This window comes from Salarias fasciatus, chromosome 5, assembly GCF_902148845.1.
Source record: "Salarias fasciatus chromosome 5, fSalaFa1.1, whole genome shotgun sequence".
NCBI lineage: Eukaryota > Metazoa > Chordata > Actinopteri > Blenniiformes > Blenniidae > Salarias > Salarias fasciatus.
Window position 1 is genome coordinate 2,887,365 of NC_043749.1, and position 17,325 is coordinate 2,904,689.

Here is a 17,325-nt window from a genome sequence, read left to right on the forward strand (position 1 = left end):
GCCAGGTAATATTCACATCAATTAACTGACAAGCACTTCCAGTGTGGCAGTGAGACCAACGCAGACTCGGCTGGGGAAGTGAGAATACCTGCCGTGGGCTTCAAACAAATCACTGTTTTACTCCGAGACACTTTTATGCTCTGTTTATCATAAATGTGTGGAAGACATAAAGATTAGGGAAATAAATGGAATAGGAAAATGATGTGTAACAGACAAACAAACCAAGTCAAGTTATGTGGAGAATTGCTTTTCATCTGCCAGCAGTTTTCTCAGAAGTTCTGAACCTCGTCTGACTTCTCGGCTCTGAAATCACCAAATATCTGTCTGGTTACCAAGACTGCCCAATAGAGAGGTTACAGCCTTCTCTGACCTTTTATTTCCCCCTAACAGTCCAGTGAAGCCAAGAAATAGATATGTGTTATTGTCTTGTGAAAAGTCTTGAATCACTGAGTTCAGGTTTACAACCCATGAACCCAGAAGCTCCTCGTTGTGAGGCGAGATTGCCAACCACTGCTCCACTGCATGGTCCACAAGTAATAATAATTAAAAGACAATAATACAGTGGTGAATGTCCATGTTTCACATTAAAATGTGGAAGTGTCACCTCTTGCTCCTGGAATATCAAGAAGCGCTGCTGTTCATTTATAGAGACATCAATGTCACTAAATTCCTTTAACACAACTTTGCTCTGAAACCTTGAAGCCCAAAAGACTCGTTTTTGTGATTTTACGTCAAATAAAACCGATCTGGAGCAGCAAAAGGTGTTTAAAACCTCTGAATCAGAAAAATTCAAAGGAGCTGCATTTGTTATTAAGTTACTTATTTAGAATCAGATTGCTCTCTCTCTCTCTCTCGCTCTCTCTCTCTCTCTCCTGACCAACACTGCAGATCGCAGCCAGACGCACATGAGGATGCATCGTGCCCTGATGACCACCAGAGGGCTCCACCCAGCATGTACATTTTAGGGGTTTTATTTCTTAAAAAAAAAAGAAGAAAAAAGTAGCGTAAGCACATTGAGAGAAAAAGGTGGCATAACTTTCGAAAATAATAAATTTTTATTCTCCAAATGTGTTTATCCATCCGAGCCTGCATGCTTACTGACTGACAGTCTGCGTTTTTTTTTAAAATTATTATTATTTATACATTTTTAAAGATATCAGTGTCATGTTTGTCAGTTTTAGTACCAAGCCACAAACGTGTTAAAGTATTCTGTCAAGTTGTTGATTTTATTTTGTGGTTGATTTTTGCTCATTTCCAGAACATTTACTTCTGAATCCATTTTGACCCTGAAAGTCAAAGCCACCTATCAGGACTAGTGGTTTACGCAGTGTGACGTCTGCTGCTGTATTTTGTTGCTTTTCCTCGGTGTGTCCGGTCGGTCGGTGCCACCTGAGTGTTTTGAAAGCGAAAGGTTTAACAAAAGAAGTCTGGTGTGAATTACACAGCTGATAATGACTAAAACATTTGGTAACACTTTACTTGAAGCCCCTCTTTATAACACATTATAAGTAGTTATAAACACTAATACATGATCACAATGCTTTATAACTCACTATACAGCAGTATACAGCATAGGATTAAGGTTAGGGTTAGGGTTAGGGTTAGGGTTAGGTCCTGGCATTGTGATCATCTATGAATGTTTATAACTATAGCTACACATGTTATAATGGCATTATAATACTTTATGAATGTATTTATAATGTGTTATGCAGGGGGGCTTCAAGTAAAGTGTTACCAAACATTTGTATATAATCCACCAATGTTGTTAATTAACGGTCAAGCTCAGATGCGATTGAGGTGGGATGAAGGGGGGCTCCGGATCAAAGTGTGCACAGGGCGCCTTCAGGGGCTTGGACCGCCACTGCTGGGGCAGTGCTTTGAATGGAAGCTGTTTAAACTTTACAGCTCATCACGTGTCGCCTGATCGTCCCAAATGCGCGTTCATGCCCGGTGCGAAGTGCAGTTTGCAAGTATACACGAAAAAAGAAAAGAAAAAAAAGCCCCTTTCTCTGTATTCCTCCTTTTTTGTTTGGCACATTTCCGTCCGGTCTCTGCCTATCGATCCCCCCCCCCCCCCCCCCCCCCCCCCCCCTCTCTCTCTCTCTCTGTCTCTCGCGGAGGAATGGCAGGTGCCCATAGGCTGGTGGCGCATTACTGTGCAGTGAGGGTGTTTTCACGCGTCACCAGTGGGCGCTTCTTCTCCTTCTTCTCCTTCCTGCGCACAAAGAGGCAAAGAGCCGAGCGAGCGCAGGGATGCGCACAATGTGAGTCTCCGCTCAGAGGCGCACGGCTGTCCTCTCCTCTCCTCTCCTCTCTCTCTCTCTCTCTCTCTCTCTCTCTCTCTCTCTCTCTAATATCCATATCTACTGTGGAGTGTAACACAAGGAGGTCGAGGAACAGCCTCTCATCCAGCCCTCCCAAATCATCACTTGTGACTGGATTTTCTGTTTCTTCTCTCTTTCTGTCTCTCTCTTTTTTTTTTACAAGAGGTCCAAGCAGAATTTCGGAGCAGAGCGCGCGCGCACACACTCAAACACACACACACACATACACACGCACACTCGGCTGGATTCTTATTTGGCTTCTGAGTTGGTGTGAAAATGCGCGTAAGACGAGACGTCTAGAGGATTGTGGGATTACAATCACAGCTGTTTAATGAAGAGGAAAAAATCTGCATCCTAGGACAAGTAAGTCACCCGCCGGAGATCATCTCTGCATGCGCGCGTGTCATTTTCTTCCCTCGTTTTATTCCCTGCATGCACAAGTCCGTGCAAGTTTCATGCAGAAGAACTGCAGCAAACAACTTAATCCGAGTAGAACAGAATTTAAAAAAAAAAGAAAAGCAGCAGCTGCATCCTCCGGGCTGAGACGTCTTGGTTTGAATTTGGTGAGAGAGGCTCGGTGCATGCTGATAGTAATCCTCACATGCATGCTGCTGCTGCTGCTGCTGCTGATTCGCATGGTCCTGCTGGGATTTCTGCTGCTGGGTCTCATTTCCCCCTCCTCATCTAGGACAAAAAGCCCATATGGTGCTGCTGTGCCCAGCCACACACAGGAGCAGCATCAGGACCGTCCGCCTGGAGAATCGCTCTCTGTCTCTCTCTCCCAACTTGTTTCTGGCAATTATTTCAGTCTGTGCTGTGAGGGCATGTGAGGAGGAAAAAAAAAAAAGAGATAGTGGATTATTTAAAGTAGTCATTCCTTGATGCTCTTGTATCCCCCGCATCCCTGAAGATAATCTGATATATTTTCCCTCCTAAATCTCTCAGGATCATGATAATTGAAGCCCACAGGGGATGCTCAGTAAATAATTGATCTTAACAGCTCGGATCCAGTTTTCTTTCTTGACTTGATAACCAAATATTTGTCCAGTGGTGCTCCGTTCCTTTCCTCTCCCACCCAGACCGCAAACGGACAGAACAGGGTGGAAGACAAAATGCAGGCGGCCGCATCTTCAAAGTATCCTCCTATTCTCGCAGGGACCCCTCCACCTCTATACCTCCACCTCCCAGCCTCCCCTTCATGTTTATTTATACATCCTTTTGCACATATTTAGAGAATAACAAGCAAGGCAGCCGAACGACTCGTCTTTGAAGCCGTGCGGTGAATTATTCTATCGCGCGGCAATATCCAGCATGGCAGTGCGGGGATGAGTTTGTACTGTAGCACCATTTGCTTTCAAAAGCCCCTTTTGATTGAACCAGAGTGGCAATTACATTCTGCAGCCTGTTCTTTTCTTTTTTCCCGGGAAAAAGGCTGCGAAACGAATTGAATGTCATAAGAAAAGGGGGAGGAATGAAGGCAGATAAAGAGCCTTCCTGAGTGTCTCTCGCTCCTCATCCTTGACCTGGAGTCATGTGAGGCTGCCTGCAGGACGAGGGTCTGGGGGATGTGCCTGGCCGGTGGTGGTGGTGATGATGATGATGATGGTGGTGGTGGTGGTGGTGGGGGTAGAAGGGCTGAGTCTCTCTGAGTGTACTTAGTTTGCTGCCCCGGTGTGGAGGCAGCAGCTGAGGGGGAGCAGCCGTGGGGAGGCACTGAGGGCGGGCTTCCAGGGATTCGGTGATTTTTCACGTGGAAATGCCCAGCTGCAGACCGTCCTGCACAGATGTTTAGTTCTAAAGTGGTAAACAGTTTGTGTTTTTCTCTCTTTTTTTTTAATCCACAGAAGGTCACTCGTGAATGTGAAATCACTCTTTCCTTCTCTCTCCTTTTTCAATGGAGTGTGAAGTGATGGCACGTCCCCGCTCGTCACTCCGCCGATATTTCACGCGTCTCTCGCTTGTATTTATGGCTTCATGAAGCCCCCCTGACCTCAGCGACGCTGCTCAACGCTTCTATTATTCATGCACCCACATGGTGACATGCCAATCGCACATGTACGGTGGCTACTGTTTGGCTGTAATGCAAAGGGAGAAACATCTCATGAGGGAGCGCTGCATGCGACCGGAGCGTTCATGAATGTTAATGTAACAGCTGTTGAGACTTGGCTTGGAGAGGGTGGCGGCGGATGTGGGCCTATTACATCAAATGCCTTTTTATTTGAAACCTTAATGCATAATTTGCCAACGGGAAGCATTAGTCACTCACCTGAGAGCCCTAATGCAGAGTTATGGTGCAATCAATACCAACAGTGCCCCCCCCCCAGCCACCCTCCCCTCTTTGCTCCTTCATTTCTCCTCCCGGCGCAGAGAATCGCCTTTATTCGGTAATCACCGCCGCTCATCTGTTTATTTTCTTCTTCCCCCCTCAAATCCCATCCCGTGCTCGTGTGAAATGGACTTGTGCCAGTCCTCCGTCAGTCGGGGTAAATGAGGAGGCATGAGTGTGGGGTCGATTGTGAATTCTTCATTCAGAGGCGCAGAGCAGCTGTGGGTTCAGATTGAGTCCGGCCCCCGGTGGCGGCGGGTCTTTTTCTCCCACGTTCCCCCCGCTGGGTGATTTAACGGGGATGACAGCGGATAGCCAAAGACAATACCTACATGGGGATGGATGCCTCAGATTCTGCAGCGGCTTCATCGCGCCACGCTGCTCTGACAGAATGAGGCTTTTTGTGTATTCGGCGTGATCAGATATAAGCAGAATGCAGACCTTGAGTGATTCACACCACTTCGATAGAAAGTCTTCTTCCCCCTCTCCCTCCAACGTATTAGATTCCTTTGCAATTATGCTGCCCTTGGGGGTGTGGGGGGGGGGGGGCAGAATGGATGCCTTTAACCACCTTTCCTATCAATTATGCGCCAAACAACAGCCCCGCTAGCCGAGAAGTCATCTCATTTGCTCAGGGATGCGTTTAGCCAATGACTTCCATTAGGTTCAGCTTCTGTGGAGGTGAAAGTGTGACGCCTCATTTCATTTGGCGGAGCGCTCTTTTGCTCATCATTTCCGTGGTGAAAGCTGAGGCAAATAAACATGACACGGCGCCGTCAGCCGAGAGGGAGTTGTTTTCTCTCAGTCCATCTTCATTTCGGCTCTAATAAAGCTTCAGTCGATCCTCGGCGCAGATTTCTGAAGGTCAAACAATTACTTTTGTCTTTGGAAGGTACCATATGTGAGATTTAAGAAAAGAAACCATTGTTTGAGTTTCAGCTAACTGCTACTAAAGATGCCAAGGAGCTCCACCATTTATCAAATTTGGTATTCTTGATTCTACTTTCCTGTTTTGATTCTAATTTCAGTGACTCAATGCGCCTTCCTGTGGTTATAAGTAGAATTATGAGACTGATCGGGCTGTGGCTGGCTGTTTGGATTTTCATCCAACATTTAATGATTACTTTAAATAGATTTTGACTTAAACAATTCATACTGGGGAGACTTTAACAAGTACTCAGTGTTCTGTGAGAAAAGAGAGTATCATGAGACAAGAATAGGTGCCTTTTATACAACGTTTTCAAGTCAAAATACAAACCTGTAGTAAATAGGCTGTAGTAAATAGTTTTTTTCCACATGTACAAATCTGTACAATAACTACAACGGTGATCTCCACACTGTCACAACTCCCAGTCCATGTTCTCCTGGACTCCATAGCAGTACAGTTGACCGTCACTGTATCATCAGTCCATCTCGGTCGTCTGTCCATCCATGCGAATGTCCAGCGTACCCCCGCTCTTCAGGCTTGTAGTGCATAGTTCTTCCCAGCACCCACTAGTGACCCAACATGAAAACTACATCCTTCAGTATTTCTGCTATTTCCAAATAAACGGGAAAAAAAAGTTGCAGTGTAATCTTTTCTAAAAAGAAAATGCAAAAGTTATGTTTTCACTTGGAACGTTGTCGTGTGAATGGGGCCACAGTCAGCTGCTACAATATAAAGGACAACAAATTGTTTTAATGGAGGCTTAGTAAAGATTCTCAAGTGATTTTGGTTTTACACAGAAAGAAGATTTTGGGCCCTCTGTTCAATTTCTGACAGTTGCTGGTGAGAGCTCATGCTGGAAAAGCAAGAATACCTTTAAAAATTAAATATTGATTTGCAATATACAAAGTTAATGAAAGATGAGATATCCTTAACCTTCACCTTGAAAGGAGTATATTTATGGAACACAGTCTTTGGATGAACTTCACTGTGAAGTTGTTGCAGGCATGTCGGAGATGTTTGGAGATGTATCCCTCCGCTGCAGAATAAATTTGCAGCCTCCCCGATGCTTCTGCCCGGTGCACATGCAGCATTTCTCCACTCGTGTGCTGAACCTTTGCACAGCGCTGTGAACTCTGCACAGAGAGCGGCTGCAAAGCCGTCACCATGACACATCCCTCACGCACTTAAACCTGAAATGTTTGGCTTGTTGAGAAACCCGTCTTTAAAAGGAGAAGTCAGAAGCAAATCATCACCGCTGGTTTTACGGGCTTGCCGGATGAAGCTGTGCTCAGGGACAAACATCCATTATATCAGCAGAGAGACTGTGCCGTAAACTAACACCCAACTTGCAGAAGAAAGTCTTTTGGAGGAGATTTTCCTGCTGCCGTCGCTGTGGACTGATGGGGAGGGGATGACGTTGACGAGGTGGGATCCTTCAGAAAGCGGATGGCGGTTAATACCGCACTCAAACTGAAAAATGCGGCACACATTTTCTTCTTTTTTTTTCTCCAGTGGAATCTCAAACCGTGTAATCCGATGTGATGGGTTTTTAGAGTGGCAAAACGACCCCTAAATTTTGAAAGACACCAGGAAATCCACTCTGAATCTGGCTGGGCTTGCAATTACACAAGATGAGGAACAATTACTGGCGCCGGGATGTTCCAGATAAGCCAACGCTGACCACTGAGTCATGATCAAGCAAACGGCATCATTTTTCCTTTCTTTTTTCCTTCTCGCTGCTGTGAGAGAACTCGCAGCGGTGGTGCCTTTCGTGTCAAACCCACAGCTAAAATCCGATAGTTACAAGCTGATGAAACAAGTCAGTGGTTAGTATTTAGGTCTGTGTCTTGAATTCCAAAGATAGCCTTGGGTTAATCCACACAACAGGGTTGTATTGTAAGGATGAGAGGTCGGGTTGAATTCTTAATCCTGAGAGACGTATCAGTTTCTGCTGGCTGTGATGTAGGTCAGAGCTTGAGCAAAGCCCCTTCTGTGCCCCCGATACGACGCCGTGCAAGCTTCCCAGCCGTCCCACCTTCTCTTGGAGAAAGTTTTAACGGCAAGGCGCATCATTGATCGCGGGTGAGAGTGCTGCTGCAGCTCCTTGTGATCCTAAAATAGGGACGGGGCGGATGATAAAATCTTTGACGACAGTGTAATTTTACAACATGGGAAGTATTGATAGTGTGATATAAAGAGCTGGATGTCTGCTTCTGGCCGCACCAGAGAGGGAATATAGCCGAACCATAAAGCAGTCCCACTTGGGGAGTTGCTCGCAATGACTTAACACAGCCACAAACATTAAATTTGCACTTGAGTGATGAAAATGTCAGACTTGTAGGACAAGAAATGGTCACAGTTGGTACTTTGGAGCCTGGAAGAAACTTCACATGCAGGGGTGTAAAACCCTGAAACTGAAGGGAAAAGTCTGTTTTTCAGTCTAGACGTCATCCAGGCCTGCAGGAAGCTGAGCAATGCATTTCTTTCATAACCACAACCTGGTTGACATCCTGCTTAATTATGATGGAGCGCATGTAATAAATAGATTTAAAAATATTAGCAAAGCAGATCTGTCTCTTGTCACCCATTAAGGGTGAAACTGGCCTTATTAACTCTGAAGTCACACACTATTTGCAGGTTGTCTCCGATTCATTCAACACCCACTTTATTTGATGAATATGATTTTTGAGGCGTTTTCGGTGTCAAGCCTGTGAACACCTGTTCAGACGCCTGTTCAAGTCTGTGCTTTTAAAATCCAGCTCTGCTCACTGTGACTCTGATATTTTCAATGGCAGATGTTTGCATTTGTATAACTTAAACAGGTTTATAGTTTAAAATGCAGAGTTTTTGTCTCATAAGCAGAAATGCTCTTGTTTTGAGTCGGGAGCTTTAGTCTAAGATAAAACAGAACTGCAAGCAGTGGTGGAGTCCAGGTTGTATAGCGTATAGCCACTCCTGCACCTCTCAGCTAGTCGATGTTGACGGTCAGCATGAGGGCTGACGAGCCAATCAGAGAGTAGGGCAAGTCATGATTTAGCACGTGTTGCTAACTGATAAGTAATACAGATAGTTTGACAATAAGCAAATACTATAAATGAATGCATTAACTAACAAATCAGAATGATGGTTTTCTTTTTTTTTTTTTTTTTTTAATACATAACATTTTGAACAAGGCAATTTAAACAGAATGTTTGTATCAGTTTCATAATAGCTCCCTCGCCCCATTCCCACAGTTGCTGGACCATCTGTAGACCTACACAAAACAGATTTTTAACTGTATTAAACAATTAAAGAGAACAAGTTAATCTGCACTCGGGTTACATACGGATGTTGGTTGCTGCCATGTTTTCTCCAAAAGAAATAAACGGTATGTCAAATTTTTCTAAATGAATATGATGCATAACCTTCCAACTCATTTGGCCATATGTTGGAGGAATTGTATCTTTTCATTTGAATAAAATAAGCCTCCTGGGAAGCAGTGAGCAAAGAATTAAAATGGTTGAAAATCATCTCCTTTGAAGGGAGAGCTCTTGAAATCCTGATATCTGAGGCCAGCATCTGGCTTAGCCCCCGTGCCGAACGCTCAGAAACTTTCTGGCAATATATAACTACGTCTCACCCTGATCCTGTGACATTTCTCTCAAAAAATAAAAATATAAATCTAGCATTTCATGGGTTCTCCTTAGCTTTATTTTTATAACTCCAACTCTCTTTCACTGAGGCTGTGAATAAAACACACACACACACACACACACACACACACACACACACACACACACACACACACACACACTTCCAACAGGAGGTATAATTTAATAATAATAGTCTGATGTAAAGTGAGCTGTTATACTAATTGGAGGTTTATTTCTTAATGGCATTGAACTACTTTTCAATAGACGTTGCTGGAAACACTGACTCCGAGTAACCATTGAATCCCACTTTGTCCACACCTATAATTGTAAGACCTGTCAATAATGTTAATCTTTCTTTCATCTGATGAAAGTTGATTCGGTTATTTCACCTTCCTTTAAGACGGAGGCGAGTTAACCTGCTTCCTCCAGATAGGGAGTCACAAAAATGATGAGAACCACTCAGAAAAGTGCTGCTGCATAAAAACACTTTCCACTTCATTAGGCACATTTGCAAAACCTGAAGCTAAATGTTGGAATACTTTGCATTTCGTCTTACAGTATTTTAGACTTGTCTTGATGCAGTGTGCTCTCGCTGAACACCACTGCAATTCACTACCTCCACAATGACCACAGAGTTTAATTAAAACCCCTCAACCAAGACTAAACAGCATTACCTTTGTTTTATTTATGTACCGTCATTTAACCAAGAAGCCTCATTGAGATTTAAGAAAACTTTTAGAAGATCAGCAGCAGGCAACAGCCGTGCAAAATCAAGAGCTACTGCAAAAGGGGCATATATGATACACAAATTAACGACAATTTAACAGAAAAACAGAGAAACGTTCAAGGACTGTGGCCTCAGAAGAAAAACATGACTTCAAGTTCCCATTTATGACAGTATTTTCAAGTGAAAACGAAAAACTGGGTTTACACGACAGCACAGCCACTGAAAACAACTTTTTGAAAGCACTCCAATGCCTTCTCACTCCGCGTGTTTGTGTGGTTTCATTACAAATAACCGACAGCACCAAGTCGCGGTGCAGCATGCTAACTACATCCTTTTCAAAATGTTGTCATGTAAACGTGAAACACCACTCAAATGAAAAATAACATGTTTTCTCTGGAAATGCACACATTTGAGTGCAAAAACAAGGACGGATTCTTCCTGTTGATGATGTTGTGAAACCCATTAATAGACCTGAGTGCCTTCATTTTAGGAGTTTCCTTCTCGTCCATCCGTCCAGGTCCCAGTTAGTGACACCCTGGAGGAAATCTCAGCTAACTGTGGGTTATACAATACATCAGATATTCATCACAGTATCAACCTGTGCAGAACATATAGCAAAACACCGACTGAACTTGATTAATTCCATGCCCTTTTTACTGCCGCAGTTGTGGAAAAAATTTTTGCAAATGGCGGAATCACCTGATGATCTGCAACTTTAAATCATGAGACTGATGTATTTCTGTGAAAGCCAGACCACATTTAGGCATGCAGATGGTAAATGCAGGAAATTACAGAGAGGAATCCTAGAGAATACAGTGGTGAGTTACAGATTTGAGCTGCATCAGGACTGGACTGCTTTACGTTGGTTTCTGTGAGTGTGCCTAATAATGTGGCCGGTGGGTGTAGTAACAATACAGCAGAACAACATCTGAGAATACATAAAGACTCAAAGTGAGCGCAGCATATTGAACCGAGGAGCGCTTTCGCATGAAGTGAACTGAGTTTGATGTGTAAAATAAATGCAGTGCCCCCCTTTGAAGTAATAATTATCTTGACAGCGATGGTATGGGATGACACATCCCTCTCCTCCTGCAGTGCATTCACAATGTCAGTCAACACCGTCTATTTTACTGTTTTGGTGCGTGGCCCTCTTGTATTTTATTTAGTTGATCTTGAGGAATCGTGATTTATGTACACCCAAATGAAAACAGTCACTTTGCTTACATTCAGCCGGCCTGCCACCAAACTCTTTGTTAAAGTCTGAAGTGGCGTTTTGTGGAGTGCTGGTACACAGTCTGCCAGCTCCTATTAATAGTCAAATTGGGAGAGAGAAGCATCTTTTGAGGTCAATCACTTCCTTCCCCGCTTCGCTTTAAAGCAGCCGAATAGAGCTTGTTAGGCGGGATGAGAAACACGCACAGTTAAAGAAAACACACCCATTTAGCAGCTGTTTCTTCTTCTGTGCCACCTGAATAGGGGGGAAAAAAAATCACTGCCTGGTTTTATACTCTGGCTTTTCTCTTTCGTGTGTGTGTCTGTGTGTGTGTGTTTCTCCCATCCGTCGCCTCTCACTTCCTCAAGATTCACTTACAGCAACTCAAAAATAATAAGAACCAATTACGTAACTTAGCAGTGCTGTGATCATGTTTTTTGGTTGTTTATTTATTTTTTTGCTGTTGAATGCTTGTCGCATTTGGATCAAAATGTCACATTTTAATCACTTCCATAATTACTTTCCCTTCAGATTAAAATTCTCGCATTCAAGGGAGAAACCTTCCATTCACAAGCAATTGGATGAGAGTCTTATTAGCCCTCGGCAACTCAAGATGATGTTACCATGGAAACAAATTGTTCTGCTATCACTCACCGGATGCCTTGCAGGTAAGATATTTTAACACATGTTATATTTAAATCTATCTGTTTCTTGTTGTCCTGGGTTCATGTCGGTTTTCGAAATGCATTTCTTCTGCTCTTTTGTTCTTTATTAGTGTCAGAATGAATATGAGCAGGGATTAGAAGGCTCAGCAGGAGAACAACCGGGGCTCGACTCCTGGCACAGAGTTTGCATGTTCTCTCACTCACAATCAGTGTGATTGAGTGTACGGTCAGGATGTGCGTTCAGACCCTGTTTACAGGACGTTTTCAGTCCAAAAGTTCTTCTGCAGGTGTGAGCAGATGGACAACGAATGGTATTTCTCTAGTTGACGGTAATTCAACTTGGTCGTCTGCCCACACGAATGTCCGTGTACTCGCCATTGTTAATGTTTATGGGTTATTGATCTCTGTGTGCATGTGTGTGTGGTTTCAATATATAATCAACCAACAGCACCAGCTGGGAACTGCATCATTTTCAGCCTTCCCATTTCCATGTAAACAGACATGGTTTTCAAAAAAATGTGTAAATTGTAATCTTTTGTTTTTGCATTTTGCATTTTTATGCATTTTCACTTAAAATTGTAAATGATTTCATGAACACACAATTTAATTGCTGAATTTGTCATAGCTGAACGTATTGATGCATTTAGATCTTAAAGCCTGATCCTAAGCTCATTAATATAACAGCAGAAACAGACTATATGCCGAAAGACATAAAATATTGTGATTTAAAAGCTGGCATGACAAAAGCTATTAACAGCCATTAATATTATAATAACACAAATTTTAGGACATCAAGGAATTGACTACCCAGTTCTAAATTAGCATTGAAGTACACGTGATTTAAACTCTGAGGAGTGGAGGCTGCAGCTCGAGGACCCTTACTCCAAACCCTAAACTCAACCTGCTCAGCTGTGTAGTATAATTCAACCACCCAAGCATATGTACAAAGAATCATACATTTTAAACATTCCAGCTCCTTTTAGCCGTCCTAACTCGTCGTATAGACCCAATCTGTAACGGGCATCTGTAAAACAAGTATCTCCACTAATACAGGGCATGGTGTACTATATTTCATAGAATAGTTAAAGAAAATCTGAGCAGCATTTGCTTTATTCTGGAATATTCTGTTGTTATTGCTGCCTATCTACTCATAGCAGAAAGACTATTGACCGCAACAATAGTGGAGAGAAAAGTCATAAAAGTCAAATTTATACAAGAGTGGAAGGAGCATTTAAAAAAACGTAGCACTCTGGAGACCCTCTTCAGTGACTCCCAGTGCCATGGTCGATAAACGAACAGCCAAAATGGAACGTTCAGAACGTTTCTGTGCGAACAGGAGTGAAGGAAGGCGAGGAAATGGGCAGTTTCCCACATCTACCGAAGGGTCATGAAAGTGACTGATTCCGTTTGATTCCACGTGTGTGAATCTAATTATGACAGCTTCAGTCTCGAGCCTCTCCTATGATCTCTGCGTCCCGCCGAGCAGGAAGTGAAGGTTAAAGGAGAGACAGACCGACACGTGTCTCAGTCATTGCATGTGGTGTTTCGATTACAAAAAAAAACAAACAAAAACAACATATGCTTTTCTAGCAATGAGAGGATATCATCAGAGCACTTCTAAATAACCTCAGAAAAACTTCCCAACCGAAGCTGATTAAGTTGCGCTCGTTACACAAACAGCGTTCCAGCTCGATGCCCTTCGCCGTTCCCCAGAGCGGCGTCCCCTCGGCACATTTACAGTACACTGCCAGAGACAACTGGGAGTCCAATCCCCATTCCTGTTTACGGCCTGTCCAGATCGTTATCGCCATCCAAGCAGCGAATCCGGCCCCGCGTTTTAGCACAATCTACTTGCCACCCTGCCTCATTGTGCCCTTGCGCGGCCACCTGGGACCGGAGCAGGGAGAAGCAGCGACGCTCGGCTGGAATGTCAGCCCTTGTTCGGATGACATTGTAAATCCCAATGAATGTTATTCAAACTGGCTCATGGGTAATTCACGCCCCTGTCCCCGAGGGAGTGAGATCCAAGCAGTCTCACCTTCCTAGCGGACAAGTGTTTTTTTTTGTTTTTTTTTTAACAGGGCTGTGCCTGTAGGTGCTAGTTCTTATTCGGCGTGTGGGATCGTACACTGGAAGCGCCTCTAAAAAAACAGTACAGCTGCTTCATTATCAACATCTGAAGTGACACGCCGCCTGGCTCCACATTCTGAGACGACGTGCCAACTTCTCCAAAATAAACTGACACCTTCAGATGTTTGCCTGGGTGCCTTTTCATGCAAATTTACATCGGGGGGCTGAGGGAGCAAACAGTTGGGCGTAGCGATGCACCCTTTGATCTTTTGTTAACAGCTCATTGTGCAACGATGTCTCGAAAGTTTTTGAGATCGCAGTCCAAGTTTTTCACAGATTCCCTCGCTTGCGGATGGTGTTGAAGCTGCGATTCAAGGGTCCCGTCTCATTTTTCAGCCTGACACATTATTACCGGCTAAAACCACGTGTAGAACCGCTAGCCACATGCTGCAATCTGTTAGCAGTAGGATATTAATTAGGCCTACTCTGGCCGTCTGTTGACTCTGCTTTCATTTAGTACCAGATTGTGTTCCACATCCGTTCCTTTTAGGCTGCTGGCAGATCCTTATGGCCTCAATTAACTGGTGCATGTGTAGTATGACATAGATATTCTGAAAATAGACCGTTTGGCTTTATTTATCCGCCCCGTCACGTGACGGGGACTCACTAATTAAAGAGGAAAATGTGTTGCTTCCGACAGCAATTGTTGACTTAGGCACTCGACTTGAGTCCTCAACTGTTGTTGTGTGACATTACGATGTTGTTTCTGGCAAGGAATTAATGTCAGACGCCAGGGTTCGGGATTAGCGGCTTCTCCACGACTCCATTAGGAACTCACAAACACCTTGGCTAGCTAAACAGTTACAGTGCAATCAAAACAACGTGTTCCGCGTAGTATTTCTTGTGTTTTCACAAGGCAGTCAGGAAAAGAGGGGCATAAATCACATGAAGGACGCCAGCAGCATAATGCTGATTTATCATGATGATAAAGTGACACGGAGAGTCCAGGCGCTGTGGAAAACTGGCCCGGTATGCAAAACTGCAGTAAATACACATAAGTGCCATGGTCCTTCTTTTCTTTTCCCCACCGCTCTCGCTATTTCGAGTGTCGGGTTCCTGTGGAAAAAATGCTGGAGCGTGCAGAGGAACTGATTCCAAATATGTCAGCATTAGCGGTTAATGCCTAACAATGGTGAAGTGGGATTTACTTTCTTTGCAGCACAGCCAGCAAATAATGTACACAACACATGATGAGGAGTCGGGGTGCATTAAAGAGCAACGGCGTTCGGAGAGCAGGAGGTGATATGCTGTGTAACATATTGGAAAAAGGCATTCACAGTGTGTGTCGGGGAAGTTGATATTTTTCAGCGAGATGAACTGTTTCCCTCCACAGGATGTGTGTTCACTGCATTCTTCCCAGGTTATCTTCGTGAGGGTGAAGGGACGCATTTCTCCCGCCTGCATGACGACGGACTCTCTCTCCTTTTCTGCAGCCTGTACAGAGGATGTCATATTTCAAGGGCCAAGATGGAGGACGGAGCCAAGTGACCTCATTTTACCAATCAACTCCCCGGACCACCAGGCCACCATCATGTGCGCGGCAGAGGGGAGCCCTCCTCCGCAGTACAGGTAAATTACCACATCAAAGTTACATTCCCCACAAGCCCCGGCCTCGACCCGCCGCCACCTCGCCCCGCCGCCGCCCCAGCCCGCAAAAACTCGATGCTGCTTAATTGCCCACGAATTCTTGTCTGCACTTTTGCAGAAATAAAAGTGTGTGTGTGTGTGTGTGTGTGTGTGGGGGGGGGGGGGGGGGGGGGGGGGGGGTTACCGATAGCGCTGACTGCCATTGATTTGCTAAAGAACAACGTTTTCTGGGCGTGAATGCGCCAAGAGATTACGTGCCATCCAACAAAAAGGCCGGCTTCAAAGAGCAGCTGCTTAATTGAGCATCCATCTCTAATTGAAAAAAGGCTTATCTGTTTCCAGGCGGCGCTGTGATGTGGAGTTGGGAGTCAGCGAGTCGCCACTACGGTTGATGAATAACGCCGCCACCGCAGATATGAGCGGGGTTAACTTTATTAATGATAAGATTTAAGCTACAGTGCAAACTGGAGCTGATGATTTATAATATGGTGCACGGCTTAAGAAATCATTAGGAGATTCCAGTGACTCATTTGCACCGGAGATCCTTTGATATCTCTCCGGCTATTCCCCTGGTGGAGTCTCCAGCCTGCCAGAAAATGGCAGCTGGCTCTGAGTTTCTTTTTTTTTTTTTTCTTTTGGTGATGGTAGATTGTATTTCGGAGCTTGGTCAGCACCATGTAGATGCACAGCAAGCAGCGGGGGGAGAGGCAATAACCTTGTGAGTGACTCTCTGTTAAATGCTTACATTTCCTATAATGCGTCTGTGCTGAAAACACGGCTCAAGCCGCAGCAGTGGGGGGGGGGGGGGGGGGAATCAGTATACTTGTTGTGCAACCTGAGCCATCCCAGAGATGAAGGCGAAACCATCACCCGCATTATTTCACCCACAACTTAAAGCCCCTCTGACGCTCACTTGTGTGCTTGGAGAGGTTTTTGTCTCTCGGGCTCAGAGTGGTGTTGATGCCGCGTTGGGGAATAGTGTAGTCAAGACGGGCTGCAGCGCCTCTGTTTTTTTTTTCTTCTTCTTCTTCTTCGTCTCCAGCTGAGCGAGCAGCGGGCAGGAGTACAGAGTACAGGAGTGGGTATACACCTTTTACAACCAATGAAAGTACATGAAATCCTTTTATAAATTTATATTGAATCCAAGTAAATCGCCGTTTTACGAGTCACCGTTACGGCACACGGGCACGTGTGTGATTTCGTTACAAGAATAATCAACAGCGCCAACTCGTTGCCCAACATGCTAACTGCGTTTTCAGCATTCCTCTCATTTCTGTGTCGTTGTGAAAACACTGCTGGGTGAACGCAAAACTCTTCTGAAACGAAAACACAAAAATAATGTGTTTTCGCTCGAAACACAGTTAGAAAATTGTCGGTTACCGACTCAAACCATCAAACTCGTATGACTTAGGGAAAAAAAAAATCCTGCAAGTTTTCCACCACCATCGTCGATTTGATATTTGATTGTTGCATTTTAATTGACACAATTTGTTTCGAATGAGAAAGTCCTGGTGGATTTGTAAAATACGTGCAAAAAGCAGCTCCTTCTCGTTACAAAAAACACACACTGCTTATTTCTTTCTTTATTGAACATCCGAAACAGATGTTTTTTGTTAGCGACTGGTTAATGATTAGAGTGAAAGGTTTTGCAACTAATTAGCCTCCTAATTTGTAGAAATAGGAAGCGATTCAAATGAAAATGGGGTTGAATTTTGGTTAATTTATCAGGTCACACAAAGAAAACTCCAAATGTATTTGCTTAGAGACGTACATGAATCTGAGAAAGCTAGCAG

General features: G+C 44.2%; 1 protein-coding gene across 1 annotated transcript in view; it reads left to right on the top strand.

Annotated features, from left to right (window-relative positions):
- Positions 1–2,217: 2,217 nt before the first annotated feature.
- The window catches only part of cntn3b (contactin 3b), a 70,970-nt gene continuing 55,862 nt past the window's right edge, over positions 2,218–17,325 (top strand). Inside the window, exons 1-3 of the mRNA XM_030091113.1 lie at positions 2,218–2,264; positions 11,682–11,818; positions 15,379–15,514. Of these exons, the coding sequence (XP_029946973.1) occupies positions 2,254–2,264; positions 11,682–11,818; positions 15,379–15,514 (284 nt within the window). The 5' untranslated portion in view covers positions 2,218–2,253. The remainder of the gene's footprint in view (positions 2,265–11,681; positions 11,819–15,378; positions 15,515–17,325) is intronic.